The sequence below is a fragment of the Diorhabda carinulata genome, chromosome X (assembly GCF_026250575.1).
Source record: "Diorhabda carinulata isolate Delta chromosome X, icDioCari1.1, whole genome shotgun sequence".
Lineage (NCBI taxonomy): Eukaryota > Metazoa > Arthropoda > Insecta > Coleoptera > Chrysomelidae > Diorhabda > Diorhabda carinulata.
This window is the reverse complement of record NC_079472.1, coordinates 27,129,807-27,151,207: the sequence shown is the minus strand read 5'-3', so window position 1 is coordinate 27,151,207 and position 21,401 is coordinate 27,129,807. Positions and strand designations below refer to the sequence as shown.

The following is a 21,401-nucleotide window of genomic DNA, read 5'->3' as shown; positions in this document are numbered from 1 at the left end:
TTTTTGTTTCAATTTGATATTATAAGCAAGACGTATCTGAATCGGTTATATTGTATTGTTTTTCAACTTTGAACGAAGCGGAATTTGCGTTTTCTATTTTATTCGCAATAAAACATACTAAAAAAATGGTAGCCAAGATACACTATTAATTCTGTGGCCAAGATATCCTTCTTTATTTAATTTTATGAACGGCCTCTGATAACGAGCTTGATGTTTCGCGCGTACTTAAGTTGTGTTATCATTGATGGTTAAATGAAAGGTAGTATCAACTTTTGGTTCCTGAAAACAATCCCTATATAATGACATCGATGACGCATGTGCCAAATGTCAAATATCATTCAACGTCAACCAGAAGTCAGAATTGTAGTGAAAGTGGTAGAAATAACACTATATTTGTATTTCAATATTTGAATTTTATGAAAAAATGGATTATCAACCTACCAAAGAAGATATAGAAGCAGTATTCAATAGATTGCGATCAATTCCTGCCAATAAGGTACATATCATACTGCAATATAGTACTCTGATTCAACATATTTGAAATGACGTGTCCTCTTTAAGAAAGTAAAACGTTTTAGGCTTGTTTTGACTGTAATGCCAAAAATCCAACATGGGCCAGTGTCACGTATGGTGTTTTTATCTGTATAGATTGTTCAGCTGTTCACAGGGGGCTGGGAGTACACTTAACGTTCGTTAGATCTACACAATTGGATACTAATTGGACTTTGTTACAACTAAGACAAATGCAGTTGGGTGGTAATAGTAATGGTGTAAGTATCTACCTTGTACTATTTCACTAGTGTACAATTTTCTACAATAGGTGTATATAAGAACACTAATTATTTGGCATGTGTGCGATTTCAGTGGCACCAGGATTTGGCTTTGCCACTTTGTTCATCAACACAAAACAATTGAAAATGATCATTTTCGAGATATATATACTCGAGATTGAAAACTTTTTTTGCTTTATATTCTTAAATATTTGGTAAATCGTGTAATGTATGATTAACTAAGCTGGAATTTCTGGAACCATTGGTGATATTCATACTGAACACACTGTTTACACTACCACTACACCAACACTTACAATTACACTGTCTGATGCAAGTTTTGATAACCAAGTTTCCATCTCTGAAGATGATATCTTGGTTAATGGAACGCGCAACAGACAGTGTAATTGTGAGTGTTGGTGTAGTGATAGTGTAGGCAATCGGTTCAAAATGAGAAATTGATGAATTAATTTATGTAAAATGAGTGGTGTTGATATGCATATTTTTAGTTACAGTTTTTCAGTCAACACAATTGTAATACAAATGATGCTCAGAAGAAATATAATTCTCGAGCTGCCCAACTTTATAGAGAAAAACTCAGCCAAGCTGCAGCAAATTCATTGAAGACTACTACCCAAGTAAGTATTTTTATATGTTGAAAATTAAAAAAAAAATATATCCTCGGACATCTTCAATTTTGTAAATTGTATACTGAAATGAAGAGGGGTTGTGGTGGATCTCTTAATTAAACCGAATGCCTACATGTGTCAGCAGGCAGTGGAAATCAGTGGAATTTTTATGTATAATTTATTTCTGATCTAATTATACCCAATAACATATTGATTGCATAGTTTTGGTTTTCAGATATCCCATATAAAATCCCAGGAAGCCGAATTGGGTGATTTAGGCGACCCACCTAATATTAGGTCACATCTTATACAACTACTAGGAAATTTTGATTTGCCCTATTGTTGATACATTAGCAAAACTTCTGATGTATTATCATTTTACCATCAACAGTTTCCTGAGAAATTATAAATAAGACTCGCCTTTCAACTTTTCTAAAGTGCCACACTAGATGTTTGATTGGTGAACAATCCTGACTATTTACTGAGTAATTTAGTACAATTGAAAATTTTTTGGAAAAACAGATGATATACATTGATATCCTGAATTGTAATTCATTTGAGTTATATAAGCAAAAAGATACCCCCTTTTATATGAGTTTTGCAAAGAATGTCTTACTTTTAAATAAAAGTTGCAACGTCAAATCTACACACTGTACAATACAACAACATTTTATAGATGTAAATTACAAACTTTCAATTAGTATTTATAATTTTTGCAGTCTACACCATTGAAATCCAGTGCATTCTTCTTAGAGGAAAATAAACAGGTAGGCGTGGATATTCATTTGCCACGCTTAAGAATGCTTTATTTTACCTTTAGTTTTTATCACTACCTCTACTAACTTGTCATTCTATTCATCACATTTTGTTGTAATTTGCACCTATAGAGACAGGTGATTCTCCAATTTGTCTAACACCTAATTTGAAAAGAGCAGCAGCCAATACAAAAAAAGTCACCCCATTACATATATTTATTTTTTGATTAGTGAAATGGATTCAATGCATAAATTTTATGCATTTGACTATTAACAAAGTGATAAGAAATTGATTATACCAAATACACTATTTTATTGATTGATGATCAGTAAACATATCTAAGTGGTTTTTAGACATTCATAAAAATGAATTAGTTAACATAGTTTACATGTTGTAAATTAATTGTCTTATGGTATCTATTCCATTGTGTGAATAGAGCTTGTGGAATCATCAATAGTCTGCAAAATAAATGTAAAATGATGTAATTGTCAACATTTTATATTTATTTGATTTGTGTTTATAATGTTATTACAAATTTTTTCAGTTATTATACAATTTCAATTAAATAATAGTTACCTACAACCATTTTCAATTGGTTTAAATAGGGACAAATATTTAAATTCTTAAAAACAATTGATAAATGAGATGTCTAGACTTATATAAGTATATTGTTTATCATACCAATCAACAAAAATTTTTTGTTTTGTGAACAGTGCAACTTTTTTGTCATGTCTTTTATATCTTGATTATACACATCTCTCAAGAAAATAAAAAACTAAACCTGTGATATATCAGAATTAATTTTTGTGGAACAATCCTTTCCAATGAAGGTTTTCTTGGAAAAATAATACTCTTAAAAGCAACATTTCAATTTACTCACAATTGTCATAACCTACTCAAAATGTTTTCTTTTTCTGTTTAGGGAGCCTTAGTTTGAATTTACCTTTCGATAGTATGTGCAACATATACAAAATCATTTGAGAGCACCTAGATGCAATAAGGCATTCCATAATAAAATAAACATAGATGATCTAAAACACAGCAATTAAAAAAATGAATATGCGTTGTTTCAGATGCATTCATCTGAAGGTAATTGACGCTCCTTAGCATAAAAAGTATCATCTAAACAACTTTATATTTAATTTAATTAATCTATATTGTCACAAAGCATCATAAGCCTCTTAGAAGCAATTCTTATTTTAATTTTAAAGTAGTTGGAGAATCACCCATTTTTGTTCAAGCAGTGTACTAATAAGCCGTTTTTTTATTTGTTCAGCTGCATGTTCATCCACAACCTCAACAAAAATCAGAAGAAAAGGAAGCAGACTTTTTCTCACAACATGAAAATTTCAAACATCAAGAAAGTTCACTTCAATCACAATCGATAGTTGTATGTGATTTGGTTTGTTAATTATTATCACTATACTAATTAAATTATGCTATTCATGTCTTAAACAATTTCAATCATACATTTTGATTTCTATACTTGTAGTAGGCAACAAGTTAATTGATTAATAATTGTCTAAGAAAAATCAAGCAGAGTGCATTGTACCCACTACCTATTATGAAAAACTGATGGGGAATTAAAGATTTTGCTAGTCATAATTGTAAACAGTTTTGAAAGAAGTACAAAAGCTTCATCGAAAACCTGAAATTTATTTAGCACCAAAAAGTTTTTGTTAATGGTCTGATGATAGGCTATAATATAAAGAATAGCTCTGTATAGACCTAATTTGGAATTTCTCATATCCATTCAACAAAATTCTATTCATTAAGTTGTATATCGAAATATAATTTATAAAATTTTTTATTAGTCTAAAAATCTAAAATAATACATTGACCTATGTTACTGAACATGGACAAATGAAATGTTCAAATGTAGTGTCTTTATCAGTATTATTAATAAGAAATCAATTCATAAAGATTTTGAAGGCAAAAATTATAATTTTTGTAAAATTTTGTAGGATCAGTCACAAGTTGAATATATTAAACCAGCAGCACAATTGAACACAGGAGAAGGACCAAGTGTTGACTTTTTAATGGCAAGTAATACACCAGTCGAACCAAGAAAATCTGCAATCACTGCCAGAAAACCTGCTGCCAAAAAGTCTTCAGTGAGTATCTTCATTTTGTAAATTTCAAGAGGGATAATTTTATTCAATACATCTGAAGTATTCTTTTATTTGTTTTTTTTGAGGATTTTTTCATAGGTCTTTAGCTCCTAGAATTGAATTATTATGACCACCTAAAGGCATCCAAACATTCAATCCAATTGAAATTCCCCTATTAAATACTTTAATTGCATTAACAGTAACATGAGCTCATCATAGCTTTATAGAATATAATTAAACACAAGGCCTTCAAGGTTTAATTTTTACAGTTACATTAGGTATTTATTTCCCAATTCTACAAAGATAAGAATATATTGAAGCTCCTTTCTCAATCACAGACTCTATTTATGGCTCTTCTTTTTTTTATAGCTACTGGGTTTCACAGTTTACATTATTACACCCTGACCTTTATTAGGAGTATTAGGTACTATAACAATAATAATAGGATTAATTAAATGATTTCAATAATATAACAATAATTTATTAATAATTGGTTTATTAATTACAACACTTATTATATATCAATGATGACGAGATATTGTTCAAGAGGTGTCATACCAAGGATTACATACTTTCTTGGATTATTTGAAACATTCAAGTTTAACTGAAAAATTGTACTTTTGTTTTTTTATCAACCTTGTTTGTATTTATTCAAAGCAACATATAAATTGATTTTAGAAGGCTCTGTAAGACTTCATAACAAAATAAAAAAAATGCTGAATTTATAAATAATTTTATTTGATTTAGTTTTACTTTTTTGCAATGTATAAAGGGACATTTGATTTTGCACAATACACGAGACATAGTCATTGAAACAAAATTTTATTTTAACAAACCAGGGTATTGATTATTTATAAAAGAATAAATTAGGATTAACAGAAATGAAGGTTTATAACTACTCAAAATTACATGTGCTACTTTTATAGCTTATATTCTAGTAGGTTATCTAAAAATAACACTCCAGAGTATTTGATAATTGAGTAATCATATTTGTCCACGTTATAGGGAAAGAAGAATAAGCTATCGAGTGGCGTTACATTATGCTCTAGTTAATTTGACCTATTAATTTATACCCTTGTTGAAATTCAAATTATGAGAGATGTATATGTAACTGTGAAATATGGTTCATTTTTTTTTTCAATTAATACCACGACCTTGGCAAATATCAACTAGCCAATGGCGTTTCTCCCTCAAAGACCTAAAAGGATTATTGTTTGATAAGAGTTTACTTCTAAGAATTCTTTTTCTAATACGAATTATTGTTGATATCAGTATAGCAAATACTTATTTGCTATTATATGTGTACGTAACTCTTTAATCTCTTTTGGTAAGGAAACAATTAGTTGAAATCCCATTTTTTTTTCTATGATGTTTATCAAAGGATTATAATTTCTGACATTTGGTAAATGTTATCTTTTCTTGAAATCCTTTTTATATGTTAAATTTTCTTCACCTGCAACATCAAATATAAAACGTTTTTCAAATTTCCAGTTAGGCGCAAAGAAAACTGGCTTAGGTGCAACAAAAGTGAAAACAAATTTTGCTGAATTAGAAAGAGAAGCTGAATTGGCTGAAGAACAACGAGCCAAAGCAGCAGAAGAAGCTTTCAAAATTGCTGCTCTTACGGCAAAAGAACAAGAAGAAAAAGAAGCAACTATGAGATTAGTATACAAGGATATTGGTGTTCAGCAGCAAAAGAAGGAAGAACAGTTAAGACGCGAGGACCCTAAGAAAGCTGAACAGCTGGAGAGACTTGGAATGGGTATTGGAGCAAGAACGTAAGCTACAATTTTTAAAGATGAAATATACAATAATTGGGATACTTAAGATCATTAGATCATTTACAAAATTGTTTAGAAGTTTACCTTCTAGTTATTTGTTTTTTCTCATGAATATATTAATATAAATGAATAAAAAGGTGGAAATTAATTGGAATTTGATGGAGCGTTATATAGATGTAATGATCACAATTTCTCATATAAAATAATATGCAGTAGATTATGATATTTTGTTATTCAACATTTTCCTGTTATTTTTTAGTGGTGTGAGTCATTCAGCAATCAATGACATGCAAACCATAGAACAAGAAAATATACAATCCACTAGCAGTACATTAACTTCTTTAGGCAAATTAAGATTAGTTGATAATGATAATTTCATGGAAGATTATTTATATGGAAATGGATTAAATATGAATAGGAATTCGAATAGTTATGGAATCTTAGTTTCATCTCAGTTCGATTTGGATGAAAGGACAAAGAGTAAAAACAATAAGGATAGTTGGGTTATAATTGACGATCCACCAGAGAAGCCTAAACCAAGTTCTTATGGTAAGTTACATTGCAGGTGTCACACATTAGTATAATTAGGACCCAACTGGGGTTTGCTCATGTTCTCAGTAAGTAGCAGATTATTTTTATCTTCCAGAGAATGATAGGGATCGTGACCGCATTCTTGACAAACCCACTAGTCACATAGCTACATCTAGTAGTAGTAGTGACGAAGCTCAAAAGAAATTTGGTAATGCCAAAGCAATATCGTCCGACCAATTTTTTAATGACAATTCCTCAGAATATGAAGCAAAGGCGAATCTAAGCAGATTTCAAGGTTCCTCCAGTATATCTTCTGCGGAGTTTTTTGGAAATGGAAAAGGTTAGCTGTGATTTTTTTTGTCTTATTTAAAAAATATTATTTATAACTATTATCCCTTAAAAGTTATGCCAAAGTTCTCATATCATGGATTTTTTTAGATAATACTCACCCTAGTAGTCATGTTCAGATGTATGATATAGATGATGTTAAAGAAAGTGTCCGACAAGGTGTAACAAAAGTCGCTGGAAAATTAGGATCTATGGCGAATGATTTGATGTCTTCATTGCAGGTAAATAAATTGTGTCTTTGATTGTTTGCAGCTTTTTTCACCTGATATAAGCAATATTTATGAGAAATTGGGCTTCAACAAACCAGGATTGATCCAACTATTTATCTAAAATTTAATTCTGGTCATTTGACTGGGAAGTGATATGCTGATAGATAAGAAATGTTTTGAACAGAACAATATAAAACAGTCGTAGAATAAGAGGATTCAATTCAATTTCATGTATTTTGTACATGCTATTAATGGGTATTTGGTCAACTCATTACCTAGTAGTATCTAGTTTGTTGTTTCCCCATTTGGCTGTGACAATGTTTATTTATTTATTTACACCACTCTACAGCCGAGGGCCAATTAAAAGGTGGGAAAGACACACATATAATTACAGTTGTAAATTACAAATAAACAATGGTACATTTAGATGAAGTGTAAATAAAATACACACAAAAATACGAAAAAAGTAAGCACTTCTAGAATTCCATGATAAATCTGTCAAATATTAATAATGAGAAAGTTAGAGAACAGTAAAAATTTTCTTTTTTTATGTTAGAAATAGTGCTGCAAAACATCCAGATAGTTCTGCATATGACAGTGATATTGATTCATTCGATATAAAGGAGAAAATTTGAGAACTTTAGTTATAGCACTACCTAATATATGAAAAATTTATATTTTGTAACTTTACATCTTACGTCGAATACTAGATTATAGTAGCAATCTATAAAAGAATTGAATTTGCAAAAGAGAATGTTCACAAACAATATTGGCTACAAATAGCATTCCGGATCTCATCTGGATTCCAATAAAGCATCACATAAAAATATCAGTTCTATTTAATGAGATTTCAAATTCATATATAATTTTTCATTTACAGGAACGTTATGGTTACTAGCATTTCAGTATAGATGAAGAACTGGAGAGATTGGCACATTTGCATACTTCGTAAATTTGTTCAAAAATCGTTTTTTGATAAATTTATTAAGATTAAATGTGCCTTAATGATACATATAATTTATATATAGTAGTGAAAAAAAATTCTAAAAAATATTGGAACACAATTGTCGGTTTTGATATAATCATTGGAAGTTTATATATCAAAAACAATACTTACCTTCCTTTAAAACACTTTATATCAAAAGTATCCACTAAATTTCTTCATTCAGCCCCTATTATTTTTATTTAGAGATCTATTTTCTTTCAAACAAATAAGCTTCTCGTACGATATCTTTGAAATTTTAGTATTTCTTTGCACTTCAAATCTTAAAAATAATATTTATTGCATACATAACAACATTCTATTATACATAAAGAAAGTATTTAATGATAGGATTTAATTCACCTAATTTTACAACGAAGCCATTGAATAACGCTCAATAATTGGAAAACACATTTATAAGATAAACATTTATAGTTATAAATTGTTACCATAAACAAATTGTGCACATATTACTAATTACTAATTATTGCAATTTAGTATTATCACATATAACATTTAAAGATATTTTTAATCGGTCTTCACTGTTATTGTCAAATTTTTACTTAATCATATTGTTGATAGGGTGTTCTACAATGAGCTAAGGCGAGATGTTTATCAAAAATGATAGTCCACAACCTCTGGTTATACTGGGAGCAGAACTTTTTTTTGTGTATACTTTTTTATTTTTAGTTGCAATTTGGAAATCTATGATGAATTTTAATATCTTAATAAAAACATCTCTATAAGGTTCCATTTTCATTCATTTTTTATAAAATTTGACAGATCAAAAAAATGTTAAAAACGACAGTCAGATCAAAAGTTTTAGAATTTACATGAATATCACCTAAATTTCCTAAATCTTTTCTAAAAAAAATAAAACTGAGTGTTTAGAAATTGTAGAATTATGTCAGAGAATTCTGCACTAATAAATAGGGGAATTTATGTTTGCCATCCAGTGTCTAAAGTATAAAACGGATTATTAGAAACTTATTAGGTACCTGAATTATCTTTTTTAGAATAATCGACAAGAATCAAATACAGAATGTCAACAAATAATATTTATGGAAAATTTGAAATGGTGATTGAAGGACGACGCGAAATCTCTGTGATATTTGTATAGACCTAAGCACACTCGTGACATCATAACGTAGATCATTCACAAACGTAAAAGTAATGAACAGTTTGTTAAAAAGCAATATGAAAATATTTTCAAGTCGACTTAGCTCATTACGGTAGACCCTGTAAATCATGCACATTTGATGACAAAAAATACATAAAATTTCGAGTCTTATCAAATTCATAACCCCTCAGTTTACATGTCAAATATTAGAAAAAACGTTTATGCCCACTTGCACTGTAATCTCTAATCCACTGTTTAATTAATTAGTTCAGACAGCGGCTTAAATCATAATCGTTTCCACCGTAATTTATGCGACTCAAGTTATGTCACCGATTTGGGGAAATTTTCTTAAAAATTAAATGAATTGGCACAAATACCTATCTTCAAATCATACATTTTGAGGTTATACAAGCAGTTTTTTTCTATTTTAAAAGTTTTTTGTGAAATTCACTTAATACAATTAATGCACAACGCATAAGATCATCAAAGCATCATATATTAAAATATAATAAGAAAGTTAATCTACGGTTACTGGAAGAAGTGACATTGATATGAATCTATCCTCAATTTTCTCCAAAACGTTAATAACTGTTGGCTTTTAAGGTCTCAACCTTATAAAAAAGGTCCGCTTTATTCTATATTCTCCTGGGAATTCCCACATTTACAATATTTAGATAATCAAGATCATCTTCATATATGTCTTCTACAGCTTTTACTGCTGCTATTTTTTGAATTCTTTTAACACAGAAAACCAAAAGAATATATTTTTACTTATAAGAGCAGAGACAATAATATTTTGTAATACCTATAGTGATAATTAATGTTTCTGCTGTGAATTACCTGAATTATAGGTTAGAAACTGTTAAACTAAAGATGAAATCAGTTTAAGCCCCGGGTATCGGGGGTTTAATTTAATGATAGAATAAAGACTTTAAACTTGGCTTAATACACGGTGCAATTAGAAAAACAAAATTAAGCCAGTGTTAACATTTAAACCATTTTTAACTTTACAGTGCAAGTAGCCATTAGTCTTTTATTACTACTTGAAATTTCTACCATAGTTAAATTGAAACTGAATTGCTGTTCCAAAAAAAATGCCGTTAGGATTATTGTTGTAAATAGTAAACATAGATTCTTATTATTTTCTTTACAGTTGGTATACTACAAAAAAATTATCTTTACATGTCAGGTTTTTTATTTAAGTTTATATGTTGTATAATATGATTTTAGTTGCTGAATAAATGCGTTTATTAATATTTTGTGTTTAGAACTTATTTATAGAACATAATTTTTCCTCAATTTGCTTTGTTATTAGTATTTTGATGTTTAATGGGGTACTTCTGTTTATGAATCTGTATAATTGCTATCTAATTTATATAAGACTACAATCACATCAAAACTAACAATCAAATGTAAAATTGTGAATAAAATCTTCTGATATGTGTGGTTTCAATGACTCTGGAAACGACTATGATAACTTCCTGTCATAAACTAGTGTTGCATTGTTAGTTTTTTATGTATATAATCGCCTATATATAAAAATGAATGTTTGTATGTCCTTTATAGAATCGTAAACTATGTATTCGATGATGTGATAATCTTGATCAAAGTTGTTTTGCATGAGCCAACGAAGGTTTCGGAGTGGTGGATTTATCTTTCAAAGAAGAATGATGGGTACGCCAATTTTCATATAAATTCGTTAGCTGTTTCTATTCAAATCAGCACGAATTGTCACGGCAGTATATTGGAATGACAGTCGCGCCATCTGTCGAAAATGGGCGTACCCATTATTCTTCGAAACATAAATCCTCCACGAGTTTGCAATTGAATCAGACTCCCAGTGAAGAAAATGATGAACAATGCTAAGTAACAATTTTGAATGGAAAATTCAAAGGCGAACATTTAACAATTATAACAAAATTGAGTGATACTGATTTTTCTAAATTATTTCCGAATGAATTGAAACCAGTTCGCTGATGTGCAGATGATCCGTTTCTTCAGTTTCGTCGTCATATAATCACCATTTTTTGTATCATAAAACACACGTGCTCCTTTACCGCCTCTATTAACTTTTCTGCTGTCATTTTTTCATGAAAAAAATTAAGGACTTTCTAGTCACCCACACATGTGACACAGCAAACTGTGTCTGAACTACAGGGTGAACGTGCGCAGGGGAATTTGCGCTTTGCATGTGTTAAGTAAATTGTGACAATAGTTCAATCACGGTCTTGCTAGTTGAAATAGATTAGATTTTGTGTTTACTTTTTAAATTTGTTTTGTGGATTCTGGAGAGAGGGAGTCTACCAAAACCTTCGGCAGGGTGATTTCGAAATTATCTAATGATAGTAAACAATACTTTTTAATTCTTGTTGAGAAATAAGAAGATACTATTAGTAATGCACAATCACAGGAACCATAAAAGTTAATTTCCCAATATTGTCGGGTATTTTAATTAGTTCATAACAAATTGTTTTCAGTATACCCTTTAATCTTAAGTTCGAACGATGCAGCAACTTCTATGGCTACTGTCACAATAATCGAGAAAGGGCATACATATCGCTCAGTGAGTCGTGCATTGAATGTTATGACTTCGGTGATTCATTGCATTGTTATTATAGGTAGGACTGAGCTTAAATCGGTAACTAGTGCCTTAGATCACCGGTTCATATCCATGCAAACTCCACGTAATAGTTATCAAACAGCTGTTCAGACCCGAAATCGTTTAGAAGTCCGTAATGTCAGCTTAAGTGAAAAGGAAGTTAAAGACAGTTGAATGAAGTTCTTCATATGTGCCAGTAAAGACTAAAGGTAGCAATATTAGCATTTGTTGGGGTGCTACACCTATAACAACTCGTCATTTAGCGAAGAGACAATGATAGTATAGCGTAACATGTTGGGGGGCTCGCATGGAGCTAGTTATCAATAACAATAGATCGCTAATTGCAAATCCATACGCTCCCACAGTTTAAGAAGGCATTACTCAAATGAACCGGCCAGAACATATCCAGGACTACTTAGAAAGAAGGGTTCATCAAAGAAATTCGTCCCCAAGCCAAAAACTTATCGTGAACAAACTTAAGTTAGAGTCCGTAGCGGCAATATACATTACTAAATCTTTTTTTTTGGTCATCGTTATGTGGTGATACCATACTTTCATTTGAAAGGCATTAGCCCGACCAATATAAAAGCTGTGCTGAATTCTATTCTGGGTGGGACTACTCCTTCATTATTGACAGTAAAAGAGTTTAAAAAAGACCGTAGGAAGACCAGCATCGCAGTGGTCAACCAAATGAGGTTACGACTTCAGAAAATACACAAAGCGGTACTGGTGGATCGTCGACTGAAAGTGCGCGAGCTAGCAGACATAGTAAGCATTTCAAAAAATGCGGTACATCGCACATCAACATGAAAAAGCTGTGCGCAAGATGGGTTCGCTTACAATGGAACAAAAACAGCGTCGTGAACATGTTTCATAACCATGGATGAAATGTGGATCCATCACTTCACACACGAAACAAAAGAAAAATCAAAACAATGAACTGAAAAAGAAGAACCGGCTTCAAAAAAGACAAAGACCGTTCCATTTGCAGGCAAGTTCATGGCGTCGGTATATTGGGATAATTTTCATTGACTAACTACTCATTATAAAAAGGTTATCGAACTTATTAAACATCGTAGAGGAAAGTGTATGAAGCTAAAAAGGGATTTTCGACAAAGTTTCATTGGGTGTTGTTTATTAGTACACAAGAAAAGAATTTTTTATTCTTAATTTTTAATGTATAAAACGAGTTAAATCAAATAAACCGTGGAAATTTTCATAATTCAAATGCTACTAAAGATATACACAATATATTTAATTGTCTTTTAATAAATACCTGATAATTTGAATTACTAATTACACTACCAGTATTATAGATAAATAACAATCAACAAATAGTTATACAAACATTAAAAAAAAATTGATACTATATTACGATTTTTATAAGTGGTGTTGTGTATTTTCGGACAGTAATGCTTCTGTCCCTCCATTTCTGGGGCTGTATTCCGCATCGTATTTACCTGATTCTAATTGAATGAATAAAACTATTCCAATTATAACACCTATGAGATGAAATACACATATTCCTAAAGCAGCTAAAAATATCAACCAAAAATTAATTCGTATTTTCTCTACTATGAAATTTATGCAACCCTGAAACAAAAAATATGATTATTACACAGTTTATAATTATAAAATATTTTATGTATGCTCATGATCCATTTTAAAAATGACTAGATATTTTTGGGACATTTAATAGATTTAAAATATTTCCATCTCAAGTTCCTGGCTTACGCCAGAGTATTGATTGTAAACTTTTTGTTCATATTTCAAAACCTTGAGTTGATTACTCCCATTATTATAAGTTGAGCAGTCTACAGTGATTCAAATTGAATAAGTATGTAATTAAGTATTGAATGAATTTGTGAAACTTTATCTTACCTCTAGATTTATATTCGAAGGATGATCTCTTAATCCACATCCTTCAGTTATAGTTTTACAACAAGAATCAGGCACTTTGTTAGATACTGTATCATTAAGTACCCATGCACTATGTTGCCAATCCATGAATGTTACAGCACCACAACAATGCAACTGAAAGAACAAAATATGTATAGGGCATTGAAGAATGATCTTCAGAAAATATAAGCTTCTATCAAAATTTCCTATTCACATTTGTCTGATTACGCTGACAATTATAACTAAAAGTAGCTCTTAGTTTATACTGATTATCTTTTAATTAAACTACATAATTAAAATCTGTGGACCGTTGCTTTGACCTATGGTTCCCGAGACGATAAGGGATCTGTTAGAACTAAAAGAAGTTTATATTAAACCTCGATTAGAGAAAAAGATTTTTACAAACAAAACTAAGTTTGACCCCCAGCTCTTTTCAAAGTTATTACAATGGAAAATTAAAACTAAAGCCCAAAATGTCTCAACAAGAGTAGAATTGATTTTTTTCGTTAAGGACGGCGCGCCGGTTACCGAATAGCTGGCTAGAGGTTAGGTTAGGCTGGTTACAAGGAGATAAACGAGAATATAATTTACCAACACGGCACCCCCAGTATTGATAATTTTTGTGTTTACAATATACGATACATACAAGTGTTAATAGACACATTAGAGAAGTTCATATGGACAGATTGAACCTATTTCATATGCTAAAGAAGTGAGAGGTTTCAAGTGTTTGGAACCTAATTGTGATGTATCCTTTCACCAAGGACAATTTTTAATTGACCATTGCCCTTCCTCATTTTAATGACTTTCCCAGGTTCTCCAGGTTGTTTAATTATTATTTCTGAACAATGTATAATAAATATAACTAACACATTATGTATCCTAATTCAATCAAAAATAAACAAATATTGATTAAACTTTTTTTAATCATACAAATGTATCTTTAATATATAACATATAAATTATATATTACAATATGAATGGTCTTCTGTTGAATTGCTCGATATCACTAGAGCAGATCCACTTTGCAACATCTTCTTAGTTTCCAATCGTTCTGTGTTAGACAAATTAATTGTACAACCTGTTGATGTTTTTCTCTTTTTTGTGGAAAAGAAACGTAATTATGGGTTAATTCATCTTTTGTTCATTTTCTCTTTAGTACTTTCTTTTAATTCATCAAAAACATCAGAAAAGAGATAATCCAACAGGAAAATGAAATAAATAAAGTTGGATTAACCGAGAACTGTCAACTCTCACGTTATGTCATGGATGGAGGGGGGTGCCGCGTCGGGAAATTACGGTCTTCCTGGAGATAATGCTTACAAACTTGGAGGATATTAGGTTAGGTTAGTTAATTCGACTCCTATCAATATATGTTAGAACAGTGGTGGAGAAACTTTTTTAAGACGGGCCATTTGTAATAACTAGACAATCGTGGAGGACTAAAGAATTATGCTTGATTATTAAAAAATTTATGTGTTCTATAAACATATACATATATTATTACATACACTTATTATTTTAATAGTAAAAAAGCAAAAGGTAAGAAAATTATAAGCACAAAATATAAAATGAATTTAGTGTAGTTCTTGATGTGAGGTATTATCACTTTATTTTCTGGCGTCATTACTGGTTGATGGTGCATGAGAAAAATGAAATTGAGACTGTTTCTTCAAAATTTCATCATAGTCCGGTTCCATTTGCGAAGCAGAAATTCTCAAAACTAATGAAAGGTACTCATCTGTAATTCTGTTTGTTAAAGTCTTCCTAAACTTCATTGTTGAAAAGATTTGTTCGCATATATAAGATGAGCCGAACATCGTCTTTATCTTCATTGCATGAGGAATTAGATTTGGAAAATTATCTGGACTTAAATTTTTATAAAATTCTAGTAATGGTACTGTATGAAAAGTTTGTTTCAGGAGAGTATTACAGTTCAGTTCCATTAACACTAAGTTGAAATTTTGCATCAACGTCAAATTAATTTCGTATTTTTTAATCTTATTGTTTGATTTTGTGAATTTTGAAGATTGTATTCTTGGAAAATGAGAAAAATCAGATTTAGAGATCTGATTAGCAAATAATAATAACTGTAATTTGAAACTGTTCAGGTATTGCCAAATATCGGGAAGAAACTAATTTTTCCCTTGTATTTTGAGATTAAGTTTATTCATGTGTATGAGTAGCTCTGTGAAAAAAGTGAAATCAGAAAGCCACGTTTCGTTTTCTAAGACGTCAAATTGATTATAAATGTCTTTATCAAGAAAAAAATTCACAATATCGTCTCTTAAATCCCAAATTCTTTGAAATACTTTTCCAGCACTTAACCAACGAACTTTTGAGTAATGACTCCAAAAACTGTTGAAACTGGCGATGTAATAATCCTCTGGAATGAATCATATTTACAAGTTTTACAACAATATTAAGTATATGGTCAATATCTGGTCTATATCATCAACATCCTGATGTATAAGGCAATGCAAAAAAACAACATCATTTTCCGGATACTTAGAATTAAATTCCCCAACAAATCCTTGATTGATTCCAACCATATTAGGAGCACCATCTGTAGTTACATTACATAACTTATCAATAGGTAAATGAAGTTTATCGATGCAATTTTCAAATTCACAAAATATATCGGCATCAGTCGTTGTTCCTTTCATTGACTGCAGCCCTGCAAGTTCTTCTGTAATTTCAAAGTGAGCGTTGATTCCCATTACAAATATGAGTAACTGTGCAGTATCGCTGATATCTGCAGTTTCATCCATGGTAATTGAATAAAAAATAAATTTTTGAGTTTTTGTAGTCAGTTGTGAAATTAGATTTGTATCAATATTTTCAATTTTTTATTAAATCTTTCGATTTAATTTTTTTCAACTCTCACTTAACGATGAGTAGGAGTGGTTTCCATGTTTGCTCTTGAAATGGCGTTGAATGTTATATTCTTTTGAAACTGCAACAGTTGTATTGCAAAGTAAGCGCACAGGTTTTTCTTTGAATAAAGTAAAGAAATATTTCCACGTCCATTCTTCTTTAAAAACTCGACATTCTGAATCCACTTTTCTTTTTTTAACATCCATTTTAGACGTTACCTACTACGGACAACAACACACAGAAACTCAATTGATGAAAGCTTACTGCTAATTAATGCTCTTGCGTGGGTGTTGGTTAAGACAGTGGCAGTTTCGGGGATGACACAAACAATTACTCGAGTCATAGCAAAAATCTGGGGTTCTTTTTTTCTTTTTAACCTAAGGGACATTTATAAAAACATATAATTTTGAAATGATAGATAATAAAATTAAAATTGTAAGATGTTAAGAGTCTAACAAAATTTTTTTATTTAAAAGTTGTTATTGGTCAGATAAGGAAAAGAAAAAGTTTAGAAATCACTTTGGCCTGAATGGTGAATACCTACTATTCTCATTCCTAGATGACTGCACAACAGGCATTGTCGATGTTTATTAAACATAAAAACAGTTAATTTTATTATTTAAAATATGAATTAAATGAAATAATAGACTTACCTTTTCTTGAACATAGTCAATAGATGTCGTTTTACTTTCATCGAATTTATACGTATTAAGTATAGTTTTATTAAAATTAAGATTCAGATCGTCTTCAATATTTTCCTGGAAGATATACGCCAGCACTCCAATTAAAATTTCAAATAAAAATATCAGCAACAGTAATATTATATACTGAAAAATTAAAAGGAATACTAGAATAAGGATTTTTTTTAATAATAAATGTACTTACACAAAATAATAGTTTAGTCCAATGTTTTGGTATTGCGCAGCATCCTAAAAAGAACACAAAAATGACTAGAAAACCCGTAGCTATAAACAAATAAAACGCCGTCGAGAAGGTATGATTATCCAAGACTCGTAACAAGTGGTAAGTCAGTATAAATTTCCAAGCTCCAAATGCACATATCGCCAATCCTGTAAACTATAAAAAAATATAACTATAAGACTGAAAAAAAGTTAATTGATGACTCACCAAAAATATTATTTGAAATACATAAAGAAATGTCTTCGTTAATCGCAGTCCACAGCATTTTGATGCCATCGCATGAAATTTATGAAAAAATCATCGGTCTATGCGAAAAAACATCGGTTCTGAAAATAAATTCAAAAATAAAATTTCATATAAAAATTGTGAGCAGACGGTTTATTTTTAGCACTGCATAAGATATTTTAAATAAATATGATGCTGCAAGTTGAAAACTAATTTTTTACAGATATGAGTTTGTGCGAGTTCGCAAAAGTATTAAGTAGCTATGTCATCATAGAAAGTTTGAAATCGCATATTGAAATAAAATATGAAAGAACCAATTGCTGATATTTTGATACATTTTGATATCAACATCTTTATGAAGTAATTTCAAAATCGAATCCATAAACAAATTTTAAAATAGTCATGAATCGTTTCAGTAAGAAGTCTGTTAAGAGCTATATTAGTGAAACAAAGTGGTTACTAAATAAGATTATGCCATATTTGACAGAAAACTTTGGTGTCACCTTCTAGGAATTGGTTTGTGAAACAGAAATTCAAAAAGCTCACTATCTGACTTAAACGATTATTTTCACTCAAAATTTCCTCTACTTTAATAATCTCAACACTAATTTAATTGCTAATGAAAGCTATATGAAATTTTTACAACATCTAGGCAGTTTTAGAATGCATTCTGCATTCAAGTTTTCTTATGAAGTTGATCCACTGTAAGCTTCTCTGTTTGCAATCGACGGGATTCTTGTAGACACTTCATTAAATAGAAGCTTAATAAATTTATTTATTGAAATAATTTCAATTCTTCACATTGTTTCCAAGTTAATTAAAGACTGCATATTTGTTATATGATTAATTAAGGATACATAAAGTAAATAAGTTACTGAGTGTATGATTAACTTCATGAAATCTGACAACTATGGAAGCTGATATCCAATCTATTCAAGTATAAATAAACATTTGTTCGTGTAGATAACCAAAATTTTTTGACAATCTCGAGGATAACTAAAAATACAGTTTATATTGTCATGTTGAATTCCAGAGTATAGATCTATTCAAATTCTTTAATAAATTAATTTCTCCAAATTAGTTATTCGCATAAAAGAAGTTATTTTTCATTTAAACAATGCTAAATCTATATACAAGAGACTAAAAACTTACCGATACATTCATTCATGAATTAATTTAAACTACAACGCATGAAATTATATAATCTTATTTCTAATTGTTATCTTTTATCAACATAATTTCCATATACGTGTAAGCAGGTAATTTTTTATTTATTAGACGTACCTATATTTTGTACAGATGCGATAGAATCATTGAAAACTCATTCATTCTCATAAATATTTACTGTACTGTTCGTATTTGTTAAATATTTGTTATCCCCGAAGATAGTTAATCATAAACAAATATGTAATGCCTATAATTTGTTATAGATAAAATAGTTCCCCTATCGGTTCATGACAGCCTTATTCTTATTCTAGGTAAAATAAAATCTGATTTTTATTAAAGAGCAAGATTAGCCATACTTTAATTCTATAGATTTATTAAACAGTATATTGTAGCTGTTTCCAGCTAAGCAGTATAATCACTGTCAAATTAATAAAAATTCTAATAAGAGAAGAATATATAACAGTTATTAGATCGATTCTTTTCTTTTTTTAGGAAATGGAAATTCTGGAGATTCTCTCATTTGTTTAGAGAAAAAGTTGAAATCAAGTATCCGTCCCTCTTCTCCCAGATCTAATCCTTCTAGTTTTTTCAAGTCATCGCTATCAAGTTCAAAATCAAACACTTCAATATTTTCTTTAATTCTTTTAGGGTTCGTACTTTTGGGTATGGGTACAATATTTCTTTGTATGAGATATCGTAACATAACTTGACCAGGAGTTTTCTTACATTTTTCTGCAATACCTTTAATAATGTCATTTTCAAATCCATTGGGCAACTGTATTCCATCTTTACCAATAGATTTCAAGAATTTATTGTAACCAGGATTGCCCAAAGGTGAAAAACCAATTACTATAATGTTGTTTTGTTGACAAAAATCTACCAACTCTTTTTGTTGTAAAAATACGTGAGATTCTATTTGTAAACATGCTGGTTTAATTTTGCAATTATTTAAGATTTTTTCTATTTTTTTTTTAGTAAAATTACATAAACCAATAGCTTTTGTTCTGGATTCCTCTACTTGTTGTTCCATAATTTTCCAAACCGCATTATGATCAGACATTTCCAATTTTAATTGGTTCAGAGGTGTTCTAGAATTAGCAACACTAGATCCAACAGGAAAATGTATCAGATAAAGATCAACATAATCCATTTTTAAATTTTCCAGTGATTGCCTTATTGATGATTCTACTCTGTCTTCATGTAAGCCAGCTATGGGTAATTTCGTTGTTAGAAAAATATCTTCCCGTTTCACTCTCTTGCAACAGAACCAATCTTTTAGAGTATCTCCAATAATTTTTTCATTTTGGTAGATAAACGCAGTATCAAAATGACGGTAACCAAATTCTAGAGCTGCAGTTATAGCAATTTGTAAGTCTGCTCTTCTGGTAGACATCCACGTACCTAGACCAATTCCCGGCATTTTTTGGCCATTGAACAAAGTTTTATATATTTGATTTGCCATTAGTCAAATTTGTTGAACTATTAATTGAAGTCTGACATTAATGACATATAATTTTATGGAGCAAATTCCAATTTTGATTTAATAAGAGATTTAAGTAATACAACATATTCTATATGTTTTAGTAAATTTCAACTCATTTTCTTGCTCTTGATTTTTATCCTCTTTTTCTAAGCCACAATGTAAAAGTATCAAAATATGTCAGCCAAATGAAATAAATTCCATAATATATGAAGAGACGGACTCGAAAAAACAATCAAACGCCCCAATTACAATTTTCAGTTGGGCACAAAATTTTTCATACAGCATGTGCTATGTAATAGTTGATATATCCTCTTATTTTAAATACAACACCACATTCAAGAATATCTTATTTGATTCATATAGTGCTAATTTAGACATGTCTTGGTCCAGCATTGTTCAGTTATTCCCAAAATATGCAAACCTGCAACACTTAGAAATTCACACATGTTTTACAATAATGTAAAAATTTAAGTATGAACATAAAATGCTTTAATTTATTGATTAAATATAACTATAAATAAAGAGAAGATAAAAAGAATAGATCGATGTAAATATTTCTCATTATTTATTTTAATTTCAAATGGAATGAGCATATTATCAATAGAACAAGATATCTACTTTTTGTTTTCCATAAATTATCGAAAATTATGACAACAGACAACACTATAATGATCTACTACACATTTGATGTTCATTCTAGGCGTCTTATATATATATATATATATATATATATATATATATATATATATATATATATATATATGTAATAGTTATTAAAACATCAATAATGATCTCAAATATATAGATTATAAATGGATAAAGTTAAATAAAACGTGTTCTTTATGTTTGGATATTATATAAAATGGGTACTATATTTATATAATAAATATATATGTATATAGATATGAGTCTTGATCCTATTAGAGTTAACAGATGATTCAAGTCTATAAAACTAGACAGGAATTTTACCGACGTTTATTAAAATAAGTATTA

At 29.9% G+C, this 21,401-nt stretch overlaps 3 protein-coding genes across 6 annotated transcripts; 1 reads left to right on the top strand and 2 right to left on the bottom strand.

The window, feature by feature from the left end:
- The first annotated feature begins 200 nt into the window (after positions 1 to 200).
- LOC130901721 (ADP-ribosylation factor GTPase-activating protein 2) lies at positions 201 to 10,493 on the top strand. Of its 4 annotated transcripts, XM_057813275.1 has the most exons (11): positions 262 to 496; positions 579 to 770; positions 1,280 to 1,408; positions 2,119 to 2,166; positions 3,432 to 3,545; positions 4,120 to 4,269; positions 5,758 to 6,044; positions 6,307 to 6,596; positions 6,694 to 6,918; positions 7,017 to 7,147; positions 8,016 to 10,493. In XM_057813275.1, the coding sequence occupies exons 1-11, from the start codon at positions 425 to 427 to the stop codon at positions 8,031 to 8,033; spliced, it is 1,656 nt and encodes a 551-aa protein (XP_057669258.1). In that variant the 5' UTR covers positions 262 to 424; the 3' UTR covers positions 8,034 to 10,493. The 4 variants fall into 4 exon arrangements, with proteins under 4 accessions (XP_057669259.1, XP_057669258.1, XP_057669260.1 ...); XM_057813276.1 differs by lacking the exon at positions 2,119 to 2,166 and having other exon boundaries at positions 201 to 496; XM_057813277.1 differs by lacking the exon at positions 3,432 to 3,545 and having other exon boundaries at positions 330 to 496.
- Positions 10,494 to 12,964: 2,471 nt separating this feature from the next.
- LOC130901095 (CD151 antigen-like) lies at positions 12,965 to 18,943 on the bottom strand. The gene is made up of 6 exons (XM_057812189.1): positions 18,911 to 18,943; positions 17,741 to 17,859; positions 17,498 to 17,689; positions 17,266 to 17,439; positions 13,718 to 13,870; positions 12,965 to 13,429 (listed from the first exon to the last, which is right to left on the bottom strand). The coding sequence occupies exons 2-6, from the start codon at positions 17,807 to 17,809 to the stop codon at positions 13,217 to 13,219; spliced, it is 801 nt and encodes a 266-aa protein (XP_057668172.1). The 5' UTR covers positions 17,810 to 17,859; positions 18,911 to 18,943; the 3' UTR covers positions 12,965 to 13,216.
- A 448-nt stretch (positions 18,944 to 19,391) lies between these two features.
- On the bottom strand, positions 19,392 to 20,345 carry LOC130902419 (1,5-anhydro-D-fructose reductase-like). Its single transcript, XM_057814559.1, has one exon. It carries the CDS (start codon positions 20,343 to 20,345, stop codon positions 19,392 to 19,394), a length of 954 nt encoding a protein of 317 aa, XP_057670542.1.
- Positions 20,346 to 21,401: the final 1,056 nt, after the last annotated feature.

What these genes read in the sequence shown, in the direction of transcription:
- LOC130902419 (XM_057814559.1), bottom strand. Translation starts at nt 20,345, where the DNA reads ATGCCGGGAATTGGTCTAGGTACGTGGATGTCTACCAGAAGAGCAGAC.
- LOC130901721 (XM_057813275.1), top strand. Translation starts at nt 425, where the DNA reads ATGGATTATCAACCTACCAAAGAAGATATAGAAGCAGTATTCAATAGA. An exon ending in TTCAATCACAATCGATAGTT is followed by an intron (nt 3,546 to 4,119) that starts GTATGTGATTTG and finishes AAAATTTTGTAG; the next exon opens with GATCAGTCACAAGTTGAATA. An exon ending in ATGGGTATTGGAGCAAGAAC is followed by an intron (nt 6,045 to 6,306) that starts GTAAGCTACAAT and finishes GTTATTTTTTAG; the next exon opens with TGGTGTGAGTCATTCAGCAA.
- LOC130901095 (XM_057812189.1), bottom strand. Translation starts at nt 17,809, where the DNA reads ATGGCATCAAAATGCTGTGGACTGCGATTAACGAAGACATTTCTTTAT. An exon ending in TTGACTATGTTCAAGAAAAG is followed by an intron (nt 13,871 to 17,265) that starts GTAAGTCTATTA and finishes TTGTTCTTTCAG; the next exon opens with TTGCATTGTTGTGGTGCTGT. An exon ending in CTTCGAATATAAATCTAGAG is followed by an intron (nt 13,430 to 13,717) that starts GTAAGATAAAGT and finishes TTTTTGTTTCAG; the next exon opens with GGTTGCATAAATTTCATAGT.